This window comes from Doryrhamphus excisus, linkage group LG10, assembly GCF_037039965.1.
Source record: "Doryrhamphus excisus strain RoL-2023G ecotype Guam linkage group LG10, RoL_Dexc_Guam_v1.1, whole genome shotgun sequence".
NCBI lineage: Eukaryota > Metazoa > Chordata > Actinopteri > Syngnathiformes > Syngnathidae > Doryrhamphus > Doryrhamphus excisus.
Window position 1 is genome coordinate 2,149,090 of NC_136366.1, and position 25,543 is coordinate 2,174,632.

The window sequence follows — 25,543 nt, forward strand, 5'->3', positions numbered from 1 at the left end:
TATATTTTATATTTTATATTTTATATTTTATATTTTATATTTTATATTTTATATTTTATATTTTATATTTTATTTTTTATTTTATTAGGTTAATTTAATTAAATTTTTTAGTTACAATACTTACATCAACGCAGGTGGTGGGAGTGGCGTTCACGGTGACAGCGGAGGGGGGTGGCGGCCATGGTGGGAGTGGCGTTCACGGTGACAGCGGAGGGGGTGGCGGCCATGGTGGGAGTGGCGTTCACGGTGACAGCGGAGGGGGTGGCGGCCATGGTGGGAGTGGCGTTCACGGTGACAGCGGAGGGGGTGGCGGCCATGGTGGGAGTGGCGTTCACGGTGACAGCGGAGGGGGTGGCGGCCATGGTGGGAGTGGCGTTCACGGTGACAGCGGAGGGGGTGGCGGCCATGGTGGGAGTGGCGTTCACGGTGACAGCGGAGGGGGTGGCGGCCATGGTGGGAGTGGCGTTCACGGTGACAGCGGAGGGGGTGGCGGCCATGGTGGGAGTGGCGGTCACGGTGACAGGGGAGGGGGTGGCGGCCATGGTGGGAGTGGCGTTCACGGTGACAGCGGAGGGGGTGGCGGCCATGGTGGGAGTGGCGTTCACGGTGACAGCGGAGGGGGTGGCGGCCATGGTGGGAGTGGCGTTCACGGTGACAGCGGAGGGGGTGGCGGCCATGGTGGGAGTGGCGTTCACGGTGACAGCGGAGGGGGTGGCGGCCATGGTGGGAGTTGCGTTCACGGTGACAGCGCAGGGGGTGGCGGCCATGGTGGGAGTGACGTTCACGGTGACAGCGGAGGGGGTGGCGGCCATGGTGGGAGTGGCGTTCACGGTGACAGCGGAGGAGGTGGCGGCCATGGTGGGAGTGGCGTTCACGGTGACAGCGGAGGGGGGTGGCGGCCATGGTGGGAGTGGCGTTCACGGTGACAGCGGAGGGGGGTGGCGGCCATGGTGGGAGTGGCGTTCACGGTGACAGCGGAGGGGGTGGCGGCCATGGTGGGAGTGGCGTTCACGGTGACAGCGGAGGGGGTGGCGGCCATGGTGGGAGTGGCGTTCACGGTGACAGCGGAGGGGGTGGCGGCCATGGTGGGAGTGGCGTTCACGGTGACAGCGGAGGGGGTGGCGGCCATGGTGGGAGTGGCGTTCACGGTGACAGCGGAGGGGGGTGGCGGCCATGGTGGGAGTGGCGTTCACGGTGACAGCGGAGGGGGTGGCGGCCATGGTGGGAGTGGCGTTCACGGTGACAGCGGAGGGGGGTGGCGGCCATGGTGGGAGTGGCGTTCACGGTGACAGCGGAGGGGGTGGCGGCCATGGTGGGAGTGGCGTTCACGGTGACAGCGGAGGGGGTGGCGGCCATGGTGGGAGTGGCGTTCACGGTGACAGCGGAGGGGGTGGCGTCCATGGTGGGAGTGGCGTTCACGGTGACAGCGGAGGGGGTGGCGTCCATGGTGGGAGTGGCGTTCACGGTGACAGCGGAGGGGGTGGCGGCCATGGTGGGAGTGGCGTCCAGGGTGACAGCGGAGGGGGTGGCGGCCATGGTGGGAGTGGCGTCCAGGGTGACAGCGGAGGGGGTGGCGGCCATGGTGGGAGTGGCGTCCAGGGTGACAGCGGAGGGGGTGGCGGCCATGGTGGGAGTGGCGTCCAGGGTGACAGCGGAGGGGGTGGCGGCCATGGTGGGAGGGGCGTCCAGGGTGACAGCGGAGGGGGTGGCGGCCATGGTGGGAGGGGCGTCCAGGGTGACAGCGGAGGGGGTGGCGGCCATGGTGGGAGTGGCGTCCAGGGTGACAGCGGAGGGGGTGGCGGCCATGGTGGGAGGGGCGTCCAGGGTGACAGCGGAGGGGGTGGCGGCCATGGTGGGAGGGGCGTCCAGGGTGACAGCGGAGGGGGTGGCGGCCATGGTGGGAGGGGCGTCCAGGGTGACAGCGGAGGGGGTGGCGGCCATGGTGGGAGGGGCGTCCAGGGTGACAGCGGAGGGGGTGGCGGCCATGGTGGGAGGGGCGTCCAGGGTGACAGCGGAGGGGGTGGCGGCCATGGTGGGAGTGGCGTCCACGGTGACAGCGGAGGGGGGTGGCGGCCATGGTGGGAGTGGCGTCCACGGTGACAGCGGAGGGGGTGGCGGCCATGGTGGGAGTGGCGTCCACGGTGACAGCGGAGGGGGTGGCGGCCATGGTGGGAGGTGGTGCTGTTGGGGAGGGGGGGTCACAGACAAGCTCAGAAGTGTTTAAACCACTCGTTATTCCTACCATTATTTGGTCAAATCACTACCCATAGAGTATATACTACAACAAGCGAGCAGATATTTTGATCTTCATATACATATGAAGAACATCACTGATTGTGTGGTGGGTCTTACCTGCGACCTCGAGCACCATCGTCATTATTTGGTTGGGCGACACACAGACGTACAGTCCAGAGTCATCCTCCTTGACATCCGTGATGGTCACTGACATATTACCCTCAGCAATGTTGCCGGCGAAGTGGTAACGTTCAGAGGATCTGCTGACCATCCCTTTCCCATCTGACCTGATCATCTCATCTTTGCAGTCCTCCCGGTCCTCCAAAACACCTCTACCCCAGCATACCGCAAGTGGTCCTTCTTCGGGGTCATCATAGCAATCCAAAGTGACATTTGCCCCAAATGGGGCAGTGTAGAGCTTTCGGAACTCACAACCTGGAGGACAGAAAGTCCTTTAAGATGTGCCATCGTATGAATCATGAAAAATGTAACTCTTACCCAGGAGGAGAGTGAGACCACAAGCCAAAGCCAGGAGTCTTCCGACAGGAGAAGTCATGGTGGAGTGATCTGGAATCTGGAATCTGGAAAAACTTCAGTTCAGCTCAACACTGACTGAGGGAAGCCTGGGGAAAGGTCTTGGATTTATGCCAAAGGGAGCGAGGACGCCCATGAGGGTGGTGGCCATTCTTTTGGTCCGTCCCAGATTCACTTGTTAGAAGCACAGACACAAGTAAAAAAAACTAGAATTATGGAATGTGAGGAATACCAATTCAGAGTTATTTATCAGTAACCATTAAAATATATTTATTATATTCTGAAATATCAACAGTTTTGCTAACTTACTCACTTACTAAGCAAAATTTGTTTTCAATCAGAAATCACTCCACACTCTTTATTGCTCTCTGGTTCTACCATATCTTACTTATTTTGTGGAAATATGGGATAATAACTATTAAAGCAATCTTCACTCGCTGAATGTACTGCAAAAAAAGTCAGTAAGGATAATTCATAATGCCGCCTACAGAGAACATACTAACTCCTTATTTCTAAAATCACAAATACTTCAACTTGCTGATATAGGTAATCTTCGGTATGTGACAAAAAATTAATAAATAAATAAAATGAAATAAAGTAAAAAAATTAACTTAAATTATATTAGGAAAGCAGGAAGTGAACAAATGTAACAGTTAGTGATTGTAAAAGTACCAGATGGAGGGGTAGGATTTAATAAGCTTTGCTTCTTCCTACTCCTTTTGGACATGTGGAACTGGGAACTGATTATGGGATGCACTCAATTGTAATCTGATGCATGTTCAAATGAAATAAAACCATTACACTGAAAAAAAGGACTTTTTTGGCCCTGTAATTATTACCTCAAATATTAATTTAAATTTTACACGGATTTATTATTTAACTTCTTTTACTCTAAAATCTCACTCTTTATTTAATGCCTTACTTGATGATTGTGTGTAAATTTGTATCCTCACATTTATATGTAAATGTGATCACTGACACCAAGTAATATTTACATAACTAATGTATTGATTTTACAACCCGATACCAGATAATAAAATGTACTTGGGTAATAGCAGTAAACCTGGCCCCCTTGTGGCCATTCTGCGCATGCGTCAGATGATCGTTAGCCCTCAGACTTCCCAAGGCAAAGTTCGAGGGCGCCATGTTTTCACGGGAAGACGGTGGAAGACGACATGGACGGTCGTTTAACAAGGAAATTTATCGATGTGGAGCCATATGGGTAGGTCCTATGCTTATCTGACTTTTTTCTGTCACCTTTCCTCATCTGTTTACGTCAGTGTTATAATATGAAATACTCGACGTTAGCATTAGCTTACCTTTAGCCTGCCAGCTAGCTAGCTATCAACTGCGAGCTTTGTGGAGGCGTTTTCGGTTGCAGAACAGGATATTTTTATGTTTATTAAATCTGTAATGATTCATTCCTTATATATGTTATTTGATTATTTTGGCAGCAGCAGTGTCCTCAAAGCCATGGGAATCGCGTGTCGCTTAAACATTTGTTGAAGTATGCTAGCGACCTGAGTCTTGGGGATGCTGTCGGGGAGCGGGAGTTTTTGTACAGCAGCAGTTTGTTCATTCATTCATTCATTTTCTACCGCTTTTTCCTCACAAGGGTCGCAGGGGGTGCTGGAGCCTATCCCAGCTGTCTTCGGGCGAGAGGCGGGGTACACCCTAGACTGGTGACCAGCCAATCACAGGGCAAGAGTTTGTTCAGACCCTGAAAATATATCAATAATGACTGAAACCAGCCTGGAAGGATTAGAAATTTTGGAGCAAGGTTAGTTCACCGCATCTGTTGTCATTTTAATGTCAAAAATATTGTACGGGAACTTTTGTCATCCGTGTTCTACCAATGATCCAAGTATAACCAAATAAACGTTTGTTTTAATTTTGACATATTGGAACACATGATATTGTCATGATTTGTCACTACAATGTTGTTTATTCCACTTGTCAACAGCGTCTAAGAAGCAGAGTCCTCTGTGTAAAACAGCAGCTTGCACCAACTAAGATGCCTGACTGAGAAGGTAACATTACAATATTCCGTATATGGTTATTTGAATCTGTAAATGATGATGATTATATAATGATTTATAATGTTTTCTATGGTATTTCTAACCGCACTCATCACTGCTGGAAGTAAATACAGCGTTACTATAAATGTAGTAAAGGTGTTCTTGTGTGAAAGAATGTTTTGCACAAGATGTGTTAAGATAATTTCATTTAATTCAAAGAAGGCCATCTTAAAAAAATACAACACAATCATATTAGAGGGCGGCACGGTGGTCTAGGGCAGACCTCACAGCTAGGAGACCAGGGTTCAATTCCACCCTCGGGCATCTCTGTGTGGAGTTTGCATGTTCTCCCGTGGGTTTTCTCCGGATACTCCGGTTTCCTCCCACATTGGAATGGTTGTTTTTTCTATGTGTGCCCTGTGATTGGCTGGCGACCAGTCTAGGGTGTACCCTGCCTTACGCCCGAAGACAGCTGGGATAGGCGCCAGCACCCCCCGCGACCCTCAGGAGGAAAACAGTAGAAAATGAATGAATCATATTAGAAAAGTGGTGTAGGTGGTAGCTTAAATCTCATGTAAATATTACTTATAAATTGCTCCAAATTAAGTAAGGGAAAACTAGTTAAACAATCCTGAAAAGTGAGTATAATTATTTGGATTTTTAAGTAGATTCAAAGGTAGTTTTGAGTAAAATTTACTAGCAGTAAATTACCAGAGTCCCTTTTGTGTCTGTGACAGTAAATCTCAAGTAATGTTAAAGTGTATTTTTAATTTAAAAAATAATCCTTGCTGAGAAGTAAATTTTACTTGAATATTTCCCAAGTAAAATTTACTTAGGAATTGTGCGTGCAATTTGTTACCTAGCTTTTCTCAAGTAAATGGCACTCCAAATTTTTTTCAGTGTACCATTACCATTACCATTACCATTACCATTACTATTACTATTACCATTACTATTACTATTACCATTACTTTTTAATACATTGTGCAGGAATCTTTTAAAATCATTTGTCTTATTTGGGTTTTAGTCACAAATCAAAGTATTATTTTCATTACAGCAAAATATCGCTCTAGACCAGGGGTGTCAAAGTGCCGCCTGGGGGCCATTTGCAGCCCGCAGATCAATTTCCTTTTTTTTGAGTTCTTGATGCTGCCATTTTGGTCCGTTTTTGTCAGAAGTATGTTAGTGTGTGTGTGTTATCTGCTTTTTTTTTCTGCTGAAAATAGTCACGGGCGGCACGGTGGGCTAGTGGTTAGCGTGCAGACCTCACAGCTAGGAGACCAGGGTTCAATTCCACCCTCGGCCATCTCTGTGTGGAGTTTGCATGTTCTCCTCGTGCATGCGTGGGTTTTCTCCGGGTACTCCGGTTTCCTCCCACATTCCAAAAACATGCTAGGTTAATTAGCGACTCCAAATTGTCCATAGGTATGAATGTGATTGTGAATGGTTGTTTGTCTATATGTGCCCTGTGATTGGCTGGCCACCAGTCCAGGGTGTACCCCGCCTCTCGCCCAAAGACAGCTGGGATAGGCTCCCGCGACCCTCGTGAGGAAAACGCGGTAGAGAATGAATGAATGAATGAATGAATGAAAATAGTCACTTTCTCAATTATTTGATCACTTTTTTTGAATGTTTTTTAGAATGAAATCCCTTGATGATTACCATAGTGGAAAACAAATGTTATAACAGTGCTCTGGAGACTGCATTTCCACTCAGGGAATGTGTTTTACTAAAAAAAGTTACTTTGTGTTACTTTGTCTCTGTGAATGACCGAGTACAGAACAACAGGCAGCAGGGAAAAGAAACAGGGGGGGAAGGGAGAGGCAGATATTAGTGAGTTAATGACAAAGACTGCATGAAAGTCAAGCTCAGTTTTGCTTCAATTGCGTAACTTCAATTTCAAAGTGTTTAACTGTCAGGTTCAAACTCCTGTGACACTTGTCAAAAAAACAACAAAATTCTATATTTCTCGCAGCGAGGAGCATGAAACAACATACCCAGTGACATGCCGCCCCTCTCTTTTTATTTTCTTTAGGTGGCCCTAATACATTGTCGTGGAACTCTAAGGTGGGGGGGGGGATAAGCAAGCAGTTGCACGAGCTGTACTTGTTGTCTATGTGTGTGTGTATGTGTGAATAATGACTTTTTGGCATGTGTTCTTATCTCGGCACATTTTGCATGATGTACAGGAACATCTTCAAGGTCGCTGCTGGCACTCCCAGGCACCTCCAAGACCAGTGGAGCTGGGAGTTGCTGGTCAGAGCCATGGCGCTTTTCAAAATACTCAAAGACACTTGAGAGAAAAATGGAGTTGAATAAAAACAAGTAAACAGAATAAAAGATACGTTAAAATACAACATTAATTTGTTTTTACACAGTTAAAACATGAGAAAAAAGTGATTTAAAGAGGTGGGTTTTTAGTTGTTTTTTGAAACTGGGAAGGTCAGGGCAAGCACGGAGTCAATGGGGGGGGGATGGGGGAGTTCCAGAGGGTGGGGGCAGTGATGGAGACTTTGTCTATTGTCTAAGCAAACGGATATAAGTGTGAGAACTAACACTATAATAATTGAATTTACATTTTATTCTAACATTAACTAGCGCTATAATAATTGGATTTACATTTTATTCTAACACTAACGAAAATAGGTCAAATATATATATTTTATTTTTTGGCAGAGGTTAGTTTAGGTTCTCCTATTGCAGGGGTCTCAAACTCAATTTACCTGGGGGCCACTGGAGCTAGGGTCTGGCCAAGGCTGGGCCGCATCAGGTTTTCCAAAAAAAAATGCATTTATTAAAAACAGAAAAATATACAAACTTTTTCAGTGCTTTGGTTCCGATTTTCTACAATAAAAGCTCTGATAAAACATTCCACTGTTCTCAAATATCTTCATTTTTATTTTTCTGCACAAAATAAGATGAAAAATAAATAAACAAATCAAGAATAAAGAAAATCAATCAATCAGAAATAAATAAATACATTTAATAATAATAATAAAAACTTAAGAAACCACATATAGTTGGTGGGTAGACAAATGATTTTTTTCAGATTAAAATGAACAAAGCATTATTAGAGCCCTGTAGACATGACAAAACACGACTATAGTCACATTTATACTCTTTTTATTTACAACATATTGCGCAACTGCAGGGACTTGAGACACATGCTAACTCGCAAACTAGAGAGCTAGCGACCTAAACGGTAGCCTTCAAGTTATTTCCTTTAAACTTCAATAGCCAAAAACTTACCACTTCCACACGGATAGGGAGGATAACTATTAACAGTTATTTAACCTTTAACATGAACATTAATCAAACGTAATAATTTTTCTGGGTACATGATACCATACAGCATCCATATCAAACTTGCGCGGGCCGCACTAACATTAAACTTTCATATCAAGGCGGGGGCCTCAAACTAGTGGCCTGCGGGCCACATTTGGCCCGGGGCCCCGTGTTTGAGTCCCCTGTCCTATTGTAAATATCAAACCATGAACCTTCAGAAGTTCCATCATTTTCTGGATCTCAAATTTGGCAGCCCCTCCTCTTGACATCACTAACGGCATCAAACTTGGTGGAACCTCCATCATGCTCCACAGTTGCCTGCAATTTATTTTATTTTATTTTATTCTGCAAAACACATCTCATTTATGCTGTATTCTCTGGTCCTGGAATGTAACCCCTGTGAATTGGGAATCTGCTACAGTTTGTTTTTAATAATCAGAATGAACCTGAACCAGAATGTTCCGGTTGGCCGCCCCTTGCTTCGCCATGAGCAACAATCTTGCCTTATGCGAGGTCACACCAGATGACGTGCTTCTACAGGAAGTAGTCACACTGACACAAACTGCCTTGTTAAGGTTGCACATGGAGCAGATATCACTGCAGGAAGTACGCCCCCTGCTGGGCCTTTCTGATGAGGACGCTGATGGTCACTGCTTTTATGTATATGCATCATCCATCTATGTTCTATGTTGCTTACCCTCACTTTGGTCGTGGGTGTGCTGGAGCCTACCCCAGCACCCTGGACTGGCAAATTTCAATCTCAACAGTCAGACGCAAATGCTTTAAAATGGCAAAAATCTGTGACTATTCAGACTTTTGACTCCAATTTCAGATCAACCTTTGCAATAAAAGTTCATTTATTCATTCCTTTTTTACCACTTATCCTCACAAGGGTCGCTGGAGCCTATCCCAGCACCTTGGACTGGCAAATTTCAATCTCAACAGTCAGACGCAAATGCTTCAACAATCAAGTTACAGTAGAACCATGCTTTCCAAAATGGCAAAAATCTGTGACTATTCAGACTTGTAACTCCAATTTCAGATCAACCTTTGCAATAAAAGTTCATTTATTCATTCCTTTTTTTCATGAACCTGGGAGGTACATGATTGGCCCCCAACTGTGGATGAATGTAAATCTCAAAAGGAGAGGTCATTTTCGGGAAGCGCTGTAGTTTCACGCAACGCCACTAGAGGTCGTCATACATCCCTGTGACGTCACTATAGTACAAGTCAAAAGCACCACTACTGTGTGCTGCCTTCGCCGGGTGCCGTGGCGCGTGCCTGTAATCCAAGCTACCGGGAGGCTGAGGTTGTCGGATCGCTTGAGCCCAGGAGTTCTGAGCTGCAGTGGACTATGTCGATCGGGTGTCCGCGCTAAGTTCGGTGCCGATATGGTGCTCCGGGGGGAGCTCGGGACCACCAGGTCGCCTAAGGAGGGGTGCACCGGCCCAGGTCGGAAACGGAGCAGGTCAAAGCCCCCGTACCGCTCAGTAGTGGGATCGCGCCTGTGAATAGACACTGTAGTGCAGCCTGAGCATACAGCGAGACGCAGTCTTTTAAATTAATACACAATAACAAATAAATGAGAATATTTTACCAGATAAGCTCATATATTTATGTAGTTCATTTATAAACGTGTCATTTCATAGTATAATTTAATAACACGACCATTTCAGGGTGGAGCCCGCCTCTCGCCGGAAGACAGCTGGGATAGGCTCAAGCATGTCATCGACCCTCGTGAGGATAGGCGGTACAGAAACTGGATGAATGGATGAACATATGCATATATTTACTTTCCATCTATGTCCTACAGTGCCTCCTCCTGGAGAAAGTGTACAACTACATGTCATGTCATCAGCTATATACCGTACAGTATCTGGACTGACCAAAAAGGCAACCATCTCAGTTTAAGAAGGTAAATGAAGGTAAATATGAGATAGTATGTCAAATAATAAGCTGATTTTGAGTCCTCATATATACATTACACTATTTTAACATGGATGCTTAGTATTAAATGTTCTTCTCACATGTCAGTATCTCTGACTCAGTAATCCACTCATGACTCATCCACTCGTCCTCATTAGGGTGGTGGGGGTATGCTGGAGCCTATCCCAGCTGACTTTGGGTGGGACGGGGAGGGGGTACACCAGCAAATTGCAGTGTATCAATATACAATAGAAATAATACAATATGGCCCCATATATTATAACCCTGACATCACTTCCTGTGCATCTGTCACTTCGCTAACCAACACATTTACAGCAACACACAAGCAAGTCTTATTTATGGTTTATCATCTTATTATGTCTCCTATATTAGGTAATACAAGTGTAAAAGTGACTATAGGGGTGTTATTTCATGTTTACAGGGCTCTAATGATGTTTTTGGAATATGGTAGGAAACCGGATTACCTGGAGAAAACCCACACACGCACGGGGAGAACATTCAAACTCCACACAAAGATGCCTGAGGGTGGAATCGAGGACTCTTAGCTGTGTGGCCTGCACGCTAACCACCTGAGCACTACGCAGACGCTATAAAAACATAACATAAATAATTGTTTCCACTTTTTTTTTAATCAATTTTCTTTGCTTTGACAATACATACAATGAGTTATTTTCCATGTAATAAATGGTAGGGGGCTGGGCTATATGTGAAAGATTAGGCCACACAGATTGTAAGACCTGGGTCGATTCCGTGTGGAGTTTGCATGTTCTCCTCGTATGTGCTTTTCCCAGTCAGGGGTCGCCGGAGAGAGTCCAACTAATATTTACGAGGACACAACAATTAGTTTACGCAGGAGACAAATTTCCTCGGGCAAACAAATCATTGAAACTTGAAGCTGTGACTCATCTGCATGAACCATGACTCACAAGGGCTGAGAATCAGTTCCTGAAAACGACACTAAACACTAGACACTAAAAATTAAAGGATGTAAACGTCACTTTGACATTTTGTAAAGCAACACATGCGGATATGCTAAGACGTTATATATATATATTTACGCTACATTTACGTTACATCCTGGCTTTGGCGTTGAGACGCGAACCCGGTATGCAGGTAAAAAGTTTCCTTTCTCGTAATTATGGCTGTTTTTGTAATTATGCAGCTGCGTGGAAAGCTGCAACAAACGATTCAACGGCAAACTGACCGCAACTGAACTAAATAGAAGAACACAAATTAGCAACAGGTGCGAGTGAAAAAAAAAGGAAAAAAAGCAACGCAAGCGGTCACAACCCAGGATGTAAACAGGAAGCGCTACTAAAATAAGGGCATGAAACAGGAAGTGAGGCATAACATTGGAAACAAACTGTTAGGTTACCTCATGGATCGTGACAATTTAAAAAAAATCCATCTCAGTTTGTGATATAAAACTTCGCTTTTTTTAGAAGGTTTTCTTCTTAATATTTTGACTTTTTTGTCATAAAAATTACAGCTGTTTTTTCCATTCCTGCTGTTCCAGTTTATATACCTTTTTTTGGTTCAATCTGTCAGAGAGGATGCGCCCCCTGCTGGCGGCCACAGTCAACACCTGCTCGTGCACCTTTCCTCCACTGTTGTACGGCAACACCACTTGGACAAAATACATGTCCAATTTCCGCCTAAATGTGCCCATAATACTGCCAAAAAGCAAAAATACATTAAATATTCATGAGTGAAATTGAAACACTCACTTTCTTATATGTATCTATGTGAAAAATAAATAAAAATGTACTGTTGTTGTGATGTAAATCGTGGAACTCAGGAATTTGATAATTAGCATGCTTGCATGTGATTTATAATGGAATTTATACAATAAAGCTCCTATATTTTAATATCACATGTACATGTAGAGCATTTGATGAGTAAAACTTATATTCAAAATCATTTGAAATTTGATGATTGACTTTATTTTATTGAAATCACATCATGGGAAAACATTACATTACATTACATGGAAAAAAATGTGCAATATGTAATTGGTACTTTCAAACAAACACATTTCTATGTATCACAAGTTCAGACATTCTGGTCTACATTTACATGAACATAAACTGACTTACCGAGCTAAAAAGCGTTAAAGTGCGAAATAAAAACATCAAATATAGGCTATAGAATATAGAATACACTGTTAGGTGCAATAAGGTGCAGTTATATGCACATTCAAGTTCCCATTCTGTGCACAACAACCTACACGAGTCTTCCAGAGGAAGCTGGACTTGACCGAGATGTTTCTTCATCAAGTGTATTCAAATGGCATAAACACATCAATGAGTACTGGAGATAAAATACACAATAAATCATAGAAATAATAGAATATTATTCAATAAAGAATATTTATTTTGCACTCATTCAGCATCACTCCAACAAACAACACGATTTTAGTATAGAAATCACAGCTTGTAATGATTCATCTTGGGAGGTGCAGCACGGTGGATGAGTGGTTAGCATGCCTCAATCAGGATCAGACCAGGGTGCCCTCCGCCTCTCGCCCAAAGTCAGCTGGGGTAGGCTCCCTACACCTGACAGGTGAACAATGAAGTTAGATCAAATGTGCTTTTGTTATCATTGGCTGTAAAAAAAAAACAAATCTAGAAAAAATAAGGAACACTTACATCCAAACGGGTGTACTTCGTCAACACCACGCCCGTACCCGACCCCACTCTGAAAATACAAGACATGTGATTGGGTCGTTGCTGGTCATCACCATGGCAACCTTGGTATATCCATGTACACGTGCTTACTCGTAAGGAATTTCCCCACTGATCCCCATCGTCAACCTGCAAAGTCATTTCATTGGGTCAATGACATTTTTAATTATATTTAATATAATATTTATTACTAATATTCAAAATTATTTAAGAAATATATTCTGTAAATATTTCATTTTGTGTATTAATAGAATGTAACCATTTCAGTTTTTGAATTCAACTGCTGATATAGTAGATATTCTAATTAATTGAGATGCATCTGTGAGTGTGCACTGTACATACTGTAATTAGATTAATTAATTAAGTTAATTAGGTTAAGCAGCATCACAGCCTTTTTATAGCTGATTGCTAATAAAATATGATTCCTATGATGTCATTCCTATCCTGCTCACATCCTCTAGAGGGAAGAGTTCTATCTTATTTGGGAATATTTGTTTTTTTGTTGTTGAAAAAACAGACGATACTCACAAGTCTACACTTGCTGTCCGGGTTTTCTGTGAAGAGAGGATGAAGAGTAAGTTTTTTTAAAAAGTACTTTGTGGCGCCTCAAGGTAAAAGGCACACTTACAATGTACCATGTGGTAACCAGGGCAACAGCCAGCATCACCAGAGCCAGGGGTGTCACAATGGAAGCCGCCAAAACTCCTCGATTTGTCTTCTTCTCCTAGCATGGAAGATACCAAAACAGTTCACAGGAACACAGCAGACACTTTGATATGTTATTTTACACTGATGGTCAGCACACTCTGAGTTTCAATACTTTTTAAAATTAAATAAAATTAAATAAATTGTAAAATTTTTTATTTTACTTTATTAGTTTAATTTAATTTAATTTTTTAGTTACAATACTTACATCAACGGAGGCGGTGGGAGTGGCGTTCACGGTGACAGCAAAGAGGGTGGCGGCCATGGTGGGAGTGGCATTCATGGTGACGGCGGAGGGGGTGGCGGCCATGGTGGGAGGTGGTGCTGTCGGGGAGGGGGGGTCACAGACAAGCTCAGAAGTGTTCAAACCACTCGTTATTCCTACTTAATCACTACCCATAGAGTATATACTGCAACAAGCGAGCAGATATTTTGATCTTCATATACATATGAAGAACATCACTGATTGTGTGGTGGGTCTTACCTGCGACCTTGAGCTCCAGCATCATTATTTGGTTGGGCGACACACAGACGTACAGTCCAGAGTCATCCTCCTTGACATCCGTGATGGTCACTGACAGATCACCCTCAGCAATGTTGCCGGCGAAGTGGTAACGTTCAGAGGATCTGCTGACCATCCCTTTCCCATCTGACCTGATCATCTCATCTTTGCAGTCCTCCCGGTCCTCCATAACTCCTCTACCCCAGCATACCGTACGTGGTTCTGCTTCGGGCTTATAATAGCAATCTAAAGTGACATTTGCCCCAAATGGGGCAGTGTAGAGCTTTCGGAACTCACAACCTGGAGGACAGAAAGTCCTTTAAGATGTGCCATCGTATGAATCATGAAAAATGTAACTCTTACCCAGGAGGAGAGTGAGACCACAAGCCAAAGCCAGGAGTCTTCCGACGGGAGAAGTCATGGTGGAGTGATCTGGAATTTGGAATCTGGAATCTGGAAAAACTTCAGTTCAGCTCAACACTGACTGAGGGAAGCCTGGGGAAAGGTCTTGGATTTATACCAAAGGGAGCGAGGACGCCCATGAGGGTGGTGGCCATTCCTTTGGTCCGTCCCAGATTCACTCGTTAGAAGCACAGACACAAGTAAAAAAAAAACTAGAATTATGGAATGTGAGGAATACCAATTAAGAGTTATTTATCAGTAACCATTAAAATATATTTATTATATTCTGAAATATCAACAGTTTTGCTTACTTACTCACTTACTAAGCAAAATTTGTTCTCAATCAGAAATCACTCCACACTCTTTATTGCTCTCTGGTTCTACCATATCTTACTTATTGTGTGGAAATATGGGATAATAACTAGAACAGCAATCTTCACTCGCTGAATGTACTGCAAAAAAGGTCAGTAAGGATAATTCATAATGCCGCCTACAGAGAACATACTAACTCCTTATTTCTAAAATCACAAAAAAAAAAATCACAAATACTTCAACTTGCTGATATAATTTAACTTCGGTATGTGACAAAACAAATAATAAATAAATAAAATTAAAATAAAGTAAACAAAAATAACTTAAGCTATATTAGGAAAGCAGGAAGTGAACAAATGTAACAGTTAGTGATTGTAAAAGTACCAGATGGAGGGGTAGGATTTAATAAGCTTTGCTTCTTCCTACTCCTTTTGGACATGTGGAACTGGGAACTGATTATGGGATGCACTCAATTGGAATCTGATGCATGTTCAAATGAAATAAAACCATTACCATTACCATTACCATTACCATTACCATTACCATTACTATTTAATACATTGTGCAGGAATCTTTTAAAATCATTTGTCTTATTTCGGTTTTAGTCACAAATCAAAGTATTATTTTCATTACAGCAAAATATCGCTCTAGACCAGGGGTGTCAAAGTGCCGCCTGGGGGCCATTTACAGGCCACAGATCAATTTCCCTTTTTTTGAGTTCTTGATGCTGCCATTTTGGTCCGTTTTTGTCAGAAGTATGTTAGTGTGTGTGTGTGTTGTCTGCTTTTTTTAAATTTTAGCTGAAAATAGTCACTGAGTACATTTTTCTCAATTATTTGATCACTTTATTTGAATGTTTTTTTTAGAATGAAATCCCTTGATGATTACCATAGTGGAAAACAAATGTTATAACAGTGCTCTGGAGACTGCATTTCCACTCAGGGAGTGTGTTTTACTAAAAAAAGTTACTTTGTGTTACTTTGTCTCTGTGAATGACCGAGTGCAGAACAACAGGCAGCAGGGAAAAGAAACAGGGGGGGGAAGGGAGAGGCAGATATTAGTGAGTTAATGACAAAGACTGCATGAAAGTCAAGCTCAGTTTTGCTTTAATTGCATAACTTCAATTTCAAAGTGTCTAACTGTCAGGTTCAAACTCCTGTGACACTTGTCAAAAAAACAACAAAACAACAAAATTCTATATTTCTCGCAGCGAGGAGCATGAAACAACATACCCAGTGACATGCCGCCCCTCTCTTTTTATTTTCTTTAGGAGGCCCTAATACATTGTCGTGGAACTCTAAGGTGGGGGGGGGGGTAAGCAAGCAGTTGCACGAGCTGTACTTGTTGTCTATGTGTGTGTGTATGTGTGAATAATGACTTTTTGGCATGTGTTCTTATCTCGGCACATTTTGCATGATGAACAGGAACATCTTCAAGGTCGCTGCTGGCACTCCCAGGCACCTCCAAGACCAGTGGAGCTGGGAGTTGCTGGTCAGAGCCATGAAACGTTCCTGCCTTTACGACACTCGAGACACTAAATAATAATAAAAAATAATACATTTTATTTGTACAGTGCTTTTCAAAATACTCAAAGACACTTGAGAGAAAAATGGAGTTGAATAAAAACAAGTAAACATGAACATTAATCAAACGTAATAATTTTTTCTGGGTACATCAGAATCAGAATCAGAAAAGGTTTATTGCCATGTATGATCAAACACATACTAGGAATTTGTTTTGGTGTAGTAGGTGCATACACATCTATTAAAAAAAGAATGAAAAATACAAAATATGAACATACAAAATATACAGAATAACAGTATAAATATACATATGTACACAGTCTGTTCTTTGTTTGTTATTCCGGAAGTGCAGTCTGATTGTTTTCCTAAGAGTCCAAACTGAGCGTTAATGTAACGCATATAATGAAAGTGTCAAAGTGGCAGGATGAGGCAGAGGTGGGGTGTGAAGAGTGTCAGGTGGGGTTCCGGGCCTTGTTGATGAGACTGACAGCAGACAGGAAGAAACTGTTCTTGTGGCGTGAGGTTTTGGTCCTGATGGACCGCAGCCTCCTGCCAGAGGGGAGCGTCTCGAAGAGTCTATGTCCGGGGTGACAGGAATCGGCCACAATCCTTTCTGCACGCCTCAGGGTCCTGGAGGCGTACAGACGTACAGATTGCAGCCAATCACCTTCTCTGCAGACCGAATGACACGCTGCAGCCTGCCTTTGTCCTTAGCAGTGGCAGCAGCGTACCAGATGGTGATGGAGGAGGTGAGGATGGACTCAATGATGGAGGTGTAGAAGTGCACCATCATTGTCTTTGGCAGGCTGAATTTCTTCAGCTGCCGTAGGAAGTACAACCTCTGCTGAGCCTTCTTGATGAGGGAGCTGATGTTCGACTCCCACTTGAGGTCCTGGGAGATGATGGTACCCAGGAAGCGGGAGGACTCCACAATATCAATTGTAGAGTCACAGAGGGTGATGATGCCATACAGCATCCATATCAAACTTGTGCAGGCCGCACTAACATTAAACTTTCATATCAAGGCGGGGGCCTCAAACTAGTGGCCTGCGGGCCACATTTGGCCCGCGGGCCGCATGTTTGAGTCCCCTGTCCTATTGTAAATATCAAACCATGCACCTTCAGAAGTTCCATAATTTTCTGGATCTTAAATTTGGCAGCCCCTCCTCTTGACATCACTAACGGCATCAAACTTGGTGGAACCTCCATCATGCTCCACAGTTGCCTGCAATTTATTTTATTTTATTTTATTCTGCAAAACACATCTCATTTATGCTGTATTCTCTGGTCCTGGAATGTAACCCCTGTGAATTGGGAATCTGCTACAGTTTGTTTTTAATAATCAGAATGAACCTGAATCAGAATGTTCCGGTTGGCCGCCCCTTGCTTCGCCATGAGCAACAATCTTGCCTTATGCGAGGTCACACCAGATGACGTGCTTCTACAGGAAGTAGTCACACTGACACAAACTGCCTTGTTAAGGTTGGACATGGAGCAGATATCACTGCAGGAAGTACGCCCCCTGCTGGGCCTTTCTGATGAGGACGCTGATGGTCACTGCTCTTATGTATATGCATCATCCATCTATGTTCTATGTTGCTGACCCTCACTTTGGTCGTGGGTGTGCTGGAGCCTACCCCAGCACTCTGGACTGGCAAATTTCAATCTCAACAGTCAGACGCAAATGCTTCAAAATGGCAAAAATCTGTGACTATTCAGACTTGTGACTCCAATTTCAGATCAACCTTTGCAATAAAAGTTCATTTATTCATTCCTTTTTTACCACTTATCCTCACAAGGGTCGCTGGAGCCTATCCCAGCTGTCTTGGTACACCCTGGACTGGTCATGTTACGAAATTATATTATAAATTGACGCGTTTTTAAATGAACTACATAAATATATGAGCCTATCTGGTAAAATATTCTCATTTATTTGTTATTGTGTATTAATTTAAAAGACTGCGTCTCGCTGTATTGCTCAGGCTGCACTACAGTGTCTATTCACAGGCGCGATCCCACTACTGAGCGGTACGGGGGCTTTGACCTGCTCCGTTTCCGACCTGGGCCGGTGCACCCCTCCTTAGGCGACCTGGTGGTCCCGAGCTCCCCCCGGAGCACCATATCGGCACCGAACTTAGCGCGGACACCCGATCGACATAGTCCACTGCAGCTCAGAACTCCTGGGCTCAAGCGATCCGACAACCTCAGCCTCCCGGTAGCTTGGATTACAGGCACGCGCCACGGCACCCGGCGAAGGCAGCACACAGTAGTGGTGCTTTTGACTTGTACTATAGTGACGTCACTGGGATGTATGGCGACCTCTAGTGGCGTTGCGTGAAATAGATAGATAGATAGACTCCCTTTATTATCATTGCACAAAAACACAGTAGTGAAATTGCCAACGAAATGTCGTTGCCTGGCTCCCATATAATAACAGACACAAAAGAAGATAAGTAATAATAAATAATAATAATAATGTGGAGAATAAATAGATAGAATAGACACCAAATATGAACAACATAATGTAAAGTGCAGCGTGAAGAGTAAAATGCCCAAATAAATTAAATAATTTAAATAAATAATAATAATGTAAGTAATGACCTCGCCTTTTGAGATTTACATTCATCCACAGTTGGGGGCCAATCAAGTACCTCCCAGGTTCATAACTGTCGTGTGGACGTCGTGTGTCATCATGAATATAAACCTCAAAAGGAGGTCATTTTCGGGCATTTTCACACATCGCCACTAGAGGTCGCCATACATCCCAGTGACGTCACTATAGTACAAGTCAAAAGCACCACTACTGTGTGCTGCCTTCGCCGGGTGCCGTGGCGCGTGCCTGTAATCCAAGCTACCGGGAGGCTGAGGTTGTCGGATCGCTTGAGCCCAGGAGTTCTGAGCTGCAGTGGACTATGTCGATCGGGTGTCCGCGCTAAGTTCGGTGCCGATATGGTGCTCCGGGGGGAGCTCGGGACCACCAGGTCGCCTAAGGAGGGGTGCACCGGCCCAGGTCGGAAACGGAGCAGGTCAAAGCCCCCGTACCGCTCAGTAGTGGGATCGCGCCTGTGAATAGACACTGTAGTGCAGCCTGAGCAATACAGCGAAACGCAGTCTTTTAAATTAATACACAATAACTAATAAATGAAAATATTTTACCAGATAGGCTCATATATTTATAAGCCTTTTTACCTGTCTTCTAATAGAAGACAGGTACACCCTGGACTGGCGGCCAGCCAATCACAGTGCACATATAGACAAACAACCATTCACACTCACATTCATACCTATGGACAATTTGGAGTCGCTAATTAACCTAGCATGTTTTTGGAATGTGGGAGGAAACCGGAGTACCCGGAGAAAACCCACGCATGCACGGTACAGGCTGCATGATGCAGGTCTAGGGGGAATTTGACTTTTTGTCAAAAATCGGACTGAGGACATGAAATTTTCCACTTTTGAACTAAAAGGTAAACATGACCGCTCCAAAAGTGTCTTGGATTTTTTTTAATGGAACGGTTGTAGATTTCATCATAATCAGCACGATGAAAGCATCTTTATGACATGCACCTCTTATGTATTTGTGCTTTGAACTGGTGCATACTGTATATAAAGTGAAGGGAGACGTGGGGCGTTTATTTCCTGTGGATTGGATGCGTTCACTGCACCGGTGTCAGATCATCTAACGCAGACTTCCTTCATCCTTCAAGAAGTGCAGGTAAAGAGCATCTTTTTATACACAATGCTTCATAGAGCCTAAATTGGGGGTGGCCAAAGTGCTCTTTTCATGGCCCTAGGAATATTCTGACGAAAAAACAAATTATTACTATGATCTATTTGAAAATATGCCATTAAACAGTAAACACCAGAGGACCACATTCATATTTGAAATATTATTCCATTCTAATTTGGTTTATGTAGCACATTTGGTAATGCTAATGTCAATGGTTTCATTTTATTTTCATTTTATATATAACAATCACAATAGTGATAAATGACAGCAGACATAAACACCAGGTCACCAAATACATTATACATATTGTGTGCCGGCGTAATGAATAAAATCGTCAAATAACGATATGCGATCAAAAGAGAAGTCAACTATAAACAGGAAATCAACTCAACCAAGCTATCCTGCCAAAGTAGAAGTAGTGTCCTGGCTTTTTAGAAAACTGGTTTGAGGACTGGGAGGATCAAAGAGGAAGGCGCATCATAAAGATGATTATGATTCTTCAGCTAACCTTGATGCTGATATGTTTAATAACTATGTGACCTGTATGATGTGTATAGTTGTACAGCAGTGGTCCGTAGTATAATAAAGCAAACATATTTGTATTTTATTTTACAGCGAGCTCCTGTCCAGCAGTCCAACCATGGTGTGGGTGCTGCGGTATTTGGTGATGATGCTGAGCTTTTGTAGCCCAGGTTACAGGAGTACCCTTGTGATACATCGTGGAGAACCCGTCACATTTCTCTGCAGGTACACCCTATCCTCTGCCGACGGGTACTACGATATCGAGTGGTTGAAGCAGCTTCCAAGTATGAAGGAACCTGTTTACAGGAGCATTGTTAGGTTTACCAATGGCAACCTGTATACTGATCTGTACCAATCAATGAAGGGCAGGGTCTCCTTCAAATTTCCTGACCCCAGCAAAGGAGATGCTTCCATAGCCATCAAAAGCTTGCAAACCTCCGACACGGGGACCTACGTGTGTAAAGTGCAAAAGTCAGCTGAAATCCTTAAAGAAGAAGCCTTTGTCATAGAAGTGAGGGAGCAGTTTGCCCCCGTTACTTGTAGCGTGCACGGGGAGCCTACACTGGGTATGGATGTGATGTTCAAATGCAGATCCTTAGAAAGCATCAAGGTGCGGTACACGTGGAAGAAGACCAGCGGAAACAAGATGTTGCCTCCTGACGCCATTGAGGACACTGAAAAAGGTGAATTGTTTATAAACATCAGAGACGACGACGACTATGGACACTATCTCTGTACGGTGGAAGGTCTGGCTTCCTCCAAAAGCTGTCTGGTCCAACTCAAGGATCCACTTGATCCACCACCGAGCGATGAATCTCCAGGCACTGCGTTCCCTGTGACCCCAAGCAATGACCCAGCATTCCCCAGCAATGACCCAGCGGTCCCCAGCAATGACCCAATGGCCTCCAGCAATGACCCAATGGCCTCCAGCAATGACCGAGCGGCCTCCAGCAATGGCGATACAACTACAATAGCGGCCGTGACGACCACCATGCTTTTGCTGGCTATCGTCTGTGCTGTGGTTGGTATCTGGTACTGGCGTAAGAGAATCGGTTCGTATGCCCCCAATGAAAGGGGGGAGGTGGCGCAACCTCGGCCAGACGGATCCACCGTGCTGCCTCAACCATCAAGCGGGGTGAGGGACGCCTTTTTAACATGCAACATCCATGTCCAGCATCACATGCTTATGTCTTTCATCCTACAGGGACATCTCTACTATGACCAGGTGGATGATCTTTGAGGAGGACCAGGACATGTAGTGGCAACATCATCCCTACACGGGTTTTTTCATATCGTTTGTGCTGTGTTGTCTATACCATACGCTAGAGGTCTCAACCATGCAGGAGATCACCAGCTGATGTTTAGCAGCTCACCAAAGTGTTCATTCAGACATTATACCTGCATGTATTTAATGCCAAATTACCACAATTTCAGAAGCACTGTCGTAAAGTAAAACTACTCTTAAATGAGTACAGTTTTGTTGGCTACTCCACCCGTATCTGAGGAGATAACTCATGCCAGATTATACTTGCAAAGCAGGGGCATTAATGTCGGAAACCTTAGCTGCCATAGTGATTATAATCACGTTAGTCAGGTCAACCAATCAAAAACATCGAATCACATGACATCCTATTAGTACTAAGTGTTTGGAGACTTCCTGAGCAAAGGTTATCAGATAAATAAAAGCCACGCTCATCTAAGCTTTTTCTGTTGTCTTGGTGAGGATAACTTTACCAACACAAAGTCCGGGCTGCTATAATGGAGGATTCAGTAAAGGTGCATGAAACTGATATTACAACTACATTATAATAACTCAATAAATGCCATTTGAAATTAAATACCGTATTTTAGCTGTTTGAAGATGAACTATATCAGCAAGTTGAAGTATTTGTGATTTTAGAAATAAGGAGTTAGTATGTTCTCTGTAGGCGGCATTATGAATTATCCTTACTGGCCTTTTTTGCAGTACATTTAGCGAGTGAAGATTGCTTTTATAGTTATTAGCCCATATTTCCACACAATAAGTAAAATATGGTAGAACCAGAGAGCAATAAAGAGTGTGGAGTGATTTGAGAACAAATTGCTTTGTTCAATATTGAAATATTTCTGGCCACCTTATGTTGTATATTTGTAATATGAGGTTTCCAGCTCATAGTTTCATCCCCAGAAATGTATTTCCGTTCACCCTTTCAATGTCCACACAGTCTATTTGTATTTGCTGGTGTGTGTCCTTTCTGCTGTTACCAAACTGCATGATTTTAGTTTTATTTAGGTTCAAGGACAATCTATTATCAAACCATCTTTTTAGTGTGACCATTTCTTCTCTGACCTTTCTAATGATTTCGTTTGTACTCCAAAACAAAAAGCAGTGGTATCATCCGCAAATAATACCAGCTTGGTACTTTTACAATCAGTAACTGTTACATTTGTTCACTTAAGTTTTTTTCATTTTGTCACATACCGAAGTACGAGGTGATATGATCATAAACCATAAAAGAATACAGCTACACAAAAAAACATGAACAGAAAAGGTGTCCAGTGTTTATGTAACAAACATTTTTCATGTGTAAGTCGCTCTGGAGTATAAGTCACAGGAAAAGCCAACCTATGAAAAAAAGTGTGACTTAAAGTCCGGAAACTACGGTAATAATTGATGTTTTTAGCTGTGCTAATGTTGAGGTTGAATGTGGAAATATTGTCCCCCGGTCTACTTACTAGTCGGAAAACCATAACCAATAGCATTTTTGTTTTTGAAACCTTATTTCCTTCATAGCCCAGGACTATCTAGGAATGTGTCATCTTATTTTGGTGGCCGGATGCGAAGTTCTGTATTCCATATGTGGTCCGCAGGGTGCCGGTTGACAACCGTAGCACTATGTCATGAAGAAGGAATGGAATATTGCATTCAGGGAATTCTGGAATGCATAATCTAGTTGATCTCTTTTGGACACTTTGCTCCACACCTTTATTGCAGTTTTTTACTACATTTTGCCGCTTTTTCCTGACCGCTCCTTAGTAGGATTAAGAAACCTTCCATTAGCAAAGCGATGTTATGTTTAACATCCTGAGAAAAGGCTGCCAGTAAATCCCACTCAGGATTATATGAACCACCACCGTTACAGCCGGAGAACATGATCTTTCCAACGCGTATGCACACACGCTCATCATCGGCATCATCAGCCAAGGGTAACGGAGGTGTGGCATCCTCAAAAGTGTATAAAAGTCAGTACTCGACTGCCTGATTCATACAACACTCAGGTGAGTACGATGTCACATGACTTGTACTTATACTACATAATGTGTGTGTTATGAGATGATTTATTTGTTAGCATAAGCTGAGCTTGTTGGCCGTGCAGGTCTGAGGAGTCATGGCCCCAAAGATGTTGACCATGGTTTGGACCATCACTGCTTTTTGGTGGATCAACGTTCCAGGTGATGTCTTATCCTGTCTTGTGTGTTATGTTCTGTAGTGTTGTTTGGTCATGTTGTTTTGTCATCATGTGACCAGAACCATCATGCGCCGCCGTATTCTTTCCATCTTGTCGCACCGTCCTTCAAAAAGTATCCTTGGAGAAAGACGGATGTCAATCGTGTCACATCGTCGAGGCGGCCATTTGTGAGGGTTATTGTTTCAACAAGGTAACGCCGACATTTTGACTTCAACGACAACCGGACTGGACATCGGAGTAATGTATCGGTTCTCATGCAGGACCCGGTCTACATGGATGCTCCTTGGCTCTTTGGCCCCCAGAAGGCGTGCGTGTACGAGGAAGTGCGTTACGAAAAGTTCAAGCTGTCCAACTGTCTTCCGGGAGTAGACCCGTGGATCAAGTACCCCGTGGCTATCAGCTGCAAATGTCATGGCTACTCCCCTGAAACCACATACAATCTCATGACACCCAACAAACCTGACCAATGTCTTCATGATGACTTTGACCAGGATGGCTATAAAGTCATCCACTAAGACCACGTCACCTTCAAGTGCAATCAATTGATGGCAACTGGACTGTTCAGGTTGTCTTACGACCTCGATTCCCAAAGTGGGGAGTTTCATCTCAGTTTCAAGTGTTTCATCTTGAAGATGTTCCAACCAAACCTGTCACTGCGGGTGGAGATTCACCTGAAAATTATCAGTCTTTTTCAGTCAAGTATGCATTTTGGTATTTGGGATACTATTAAGATGGGAGTAGTGGTTCCTTAAGAGTTGGGACACCATGGAAAGATTCCGGTCAGATAATGGACACTTTATACTCAACAGGCAGGTCAAAGCTAGCAAACTGCTGTCAGTGCCGAGCTAGCTTTTTCTAAGAATGGTGCATTCAGGAGCATCACATAACTTCCCGGGCACAAGTTGCAGCTGCATTCACAGACACGCATGCAGCACGTTATTCATAAGAACAATAAGATGTAAGAAAATCTCTACTTATAACAGACATCGATGTTGAATAGACTTTCGGACAGATGCTACTTTATCGTGATTGTTAAATGTTCCCCTTCAACTTCATATGAAATGAATATGCAGAATTAAACAAAGGTCTGATAGGGTAGGCCGCTGGAAAAAGTTTGGGAACTACTGAGACGACTATCTCAGACGGGAGCTGTCCTATTGGCCAATAGACCTGATGAGGTCTTGTAAGACAACATAAACAGTCCGCTAGCAATCCGTTCAATGCCCTACGAATAGAATAGAATAGAATAGAATGACCATCATGCATGACAATATTCAGACACATTAAGCAGCATAACAAAAATCCATTAAAAATGTTTTCTGCAAGTTATACCTGTGTGTCATTTCTGTATTTGTACCTTAAACTATATTAGGAAAGCAGGAAGTGAACAAATGTAACAGTTACTGATTGTAAAAGTACCAGATAGAGGGGTAGGATTTAATAAGCTTTGCTTCTTCCTACTCCTTTTGGACATGTGGAACTGGGAACTGATTATGGGATGCACTCAATTGTAATCTAATGCATGTTGGAATGAAATAAAACCATTACCATTAACATTTCATAAACTCCTCTTTCCTCCGCCTGGACCACCATCATGGCTGATGTCACACATGGAGAATTACACTTTTCTGGATACAGGAGACCTTGCTGATACAACATATAAACAACCTTGCACAGACAATAAATAACAAATTG

The 25,543-nt window shown here is 43.5% G+C and overlaps 5 protein-coding genes and 2 long non-coding RNA genes across 8 annotated transcripts in view; 3 read left to right on the forward strand and 4 right to left on the reverse strand.

The window, feature by feature from the left end:
• ttc7a (tetratricopeptide repeat domain 7A) overlaps nt 1–11,107 on the reverse strand; it is a 56,002-nt gene extending 44,895 nt beyond the window's left edge. Inside the window, exon 1 of the mRNA XM_078793833.1 lies at nt 11,089–11,107. The gene's annotated coding sequence lies outside the window, so the exon portion shown is untranslated. The remainder of the gene's footprint in view (nt 1–11,088) is intronic.
• On the reverse strand, nt 2,253–2,894 carry LOC144894440 (hepatitis A virus cellular receptor 2 homolog). The gene is made up of 3 exons (XM_078794321.1): nt 2,734–2,894; nt 2,353–2,670; nt 2,253–2,278 (listed from the first exon to the last, which is right to left on the reverse strand). The coding sequence occupies exons 1-3, from the start codon at nt 2,789–2,791 to the stop codon at nt 2,253–2,255; spliced, it is 402 nt and encodes a 133-aa protein (XP_078650447.1). The 5' UTR covers nt 2,792–2,894.
• Nucleotides 4,786–12,509, forward strand: LOC131117925 (uncharacterized). Its single transcript, XR_013629224.1, has 3 exons — nt 4,786–4,799; nt 9,886–9,997; nt 11,568–12,509. It is a non-coding gene; the product is annotated as an uncharacterized LOC131117925 (long non-coding RNA).
• On the reverse strand, nt 11,947–13,479 carry LOC131108923 (uncharacterized). Its single transcript, XR_013629223.1, has 5 exons — nt 13,332–13,479; nt 13,232–13,257; nt 12,797–12,832; nt 12,668–12,716; nt 11,947–12,574 (listed from the first exon to the last, which is right to left on the reverse strand). It is a non-coding gene; the product is annotated as an uncharacterized LOC131108923 (long non-coding RNA).
• Nucleotides 13,480–13,732: 253 nt separating this feature from the next.
• Nucleotides 13,733–14,419, reverse strand: LOC131108930 (hepatitis A virus cellular receptor 2 homolog). The gene is made up of 2 exons (XM_078794374.1): nt 14,274–14,419; nt 13,733–14,210 (listed from the first exon to the last, which is right to left on the reverse strand). The coding sequence occupies exons 1-2, from the start codon at nt 14,329–14,331 to the stop codon at nt 13,801–13,803; spliced, it is 468 nt and encodes a 155-aa protein (XP_078650500.1). The 5' UTR covers nt 14,332–14,419; the 3' UTR covers nt 13,733–13,800.
• A 5,113-nt stretch (nt 14,420–19,532) lies between these two features.
• On the forward strand, nt 19,533–21,935 carry LOC131116274 (coxsackievirus and adenovirus receptor homolog). Its single transcript, XM_058064463.2, has 3 exons — nt 19,533–19,862; nt 20,493–21,534; nt 21,604–21,935. The coding sequence occupies exons 2-3, from the start codon at nt 20,518–20,520 to the stop codon at nt 21,637–21,639; spliced, it is 1,053 nt and encodes a 350-aa protein (XP_057920446.2). The 5' UTR covers nt 19,533–19,862; nt 20,493–20,517; the 3' UTR covers nt 21,640–21,935.
• Nucleotides 21,936–23,280: 1,345 nt separating this feature from the next.
• On the forward strand, nt 23,281–25,391 carry LOC131116290 (gonadotropin subunit beta-2-like). 2 transcript variants are annotated; one of them, XM_058064466.2, is made up of 3 exons: nt 23,281–23,831; nt 23,962–24,038; nt 24,109–25,391. In XM_058064466.2, the coding sequence occupies exons 1-3, from the start codon at nt 23,768–23,770 to the stop codon at nt 24,361–24,363; spliced, it is 396 nt and encodes a 131-aa protein (XP_057920449.2). In that variant the 5' UTR covers nt 23,281–23,767; the 3' UTR covers nt 24,364–25,391. The 2 variants fall into 2 exon arrangements, with proteins under 2 accessions (XP_057920449.2, XP_057920447.2); XM_058064464.2 differs by having other exon boundaries at nt 23,297–23,831; nt 23,908–24,038.
• The last annotated feature ends 152 nt before the right edge of the window (nt 25,392–25,543 follow it).

What these genes read in the sequence shown, in the direction of transcription:
- LOC144894440 (XM_078794321.1), bottom strand. Translation starts at nt 2,791, where the DNA reads ATGACTTCTCCTGTCGGAAGACTCCTGGCTTTGGCTTGTGGTCTCACT. An exon ending in TGGTCTCACTCTCCTCCTGG is followed by an intron (nt 2,671 to 2,733) that starts GTAAGAGTTACA and finishes TCTGTCCTCCAG; the next exon opens with GTTGTGAGTTCCGAAAGCTC. An exon ending in GATGGTGCTCGAGGTCGCAG is followed by an intron (nt 2,279 to 2,352) that starts GTAAGACCCACC and finishes CGCTTGTTGTAG; the next exon opens with TATATACTCTATGGGTAGTG.
- LOC131108930 (XM_078794374.1), bottom strand. Translation starts at nt 14,331, where the DNA reads ATGACTTCTCCCGTCGGAAGACTCCTGGCTTTGGCTTGTGGTCTCACT. An exon ending in TGGTCTCACTCTCCTCCTGG is followed by an intron (nt 14,211 to 14,273) that starts GTAAGAGTTACA and finishes TCTGTCCTCCAG; the next exon opens with GTTGTGAGTTCCGAAAGCTC.
- LOC131116274 (XM_058064463.2), top strand. Translation starts at nt 20,518, where the DNA reads ATGGTGTGGGTGCTGCGGTATTTGGTGATGATGCTGAGCTTTTGTAGC. An exon ending in TGCCTCAACCATCAAGCGGG is followed by an intron (nt 21,535 to 21,603) that starts GTGAGGGACGCC and finishes TTCATCCTACAG; the next exon opens with GGACATCTCTACTATGACCA.
- LOC131116290 (XM_058064464.2), top strand. Translation starts at nt 23,768, where the DNA reads ATGGCCCCAAAGATGTTGACCATGGTTTGGACCATCACTGCTTTTTGG. An exon ending in TTGGTGGATCAACGTTCCAG is followed by an intron (nt 23,832 to 23,907) that starts GTGATGTCTTAT and finishes TCATGTGACCAG; the next exon opens with AACCATCATGCGCCGCCGTA. An exon ending in AGGGTTATTGTTTCAACAAG is followed by an intron (nt 24,039 to 24,108) that starts GTAACGCCGACA and finishes GTTCTCATGCAG; the next exon opens with GACCCGGTCTACATGGATGC.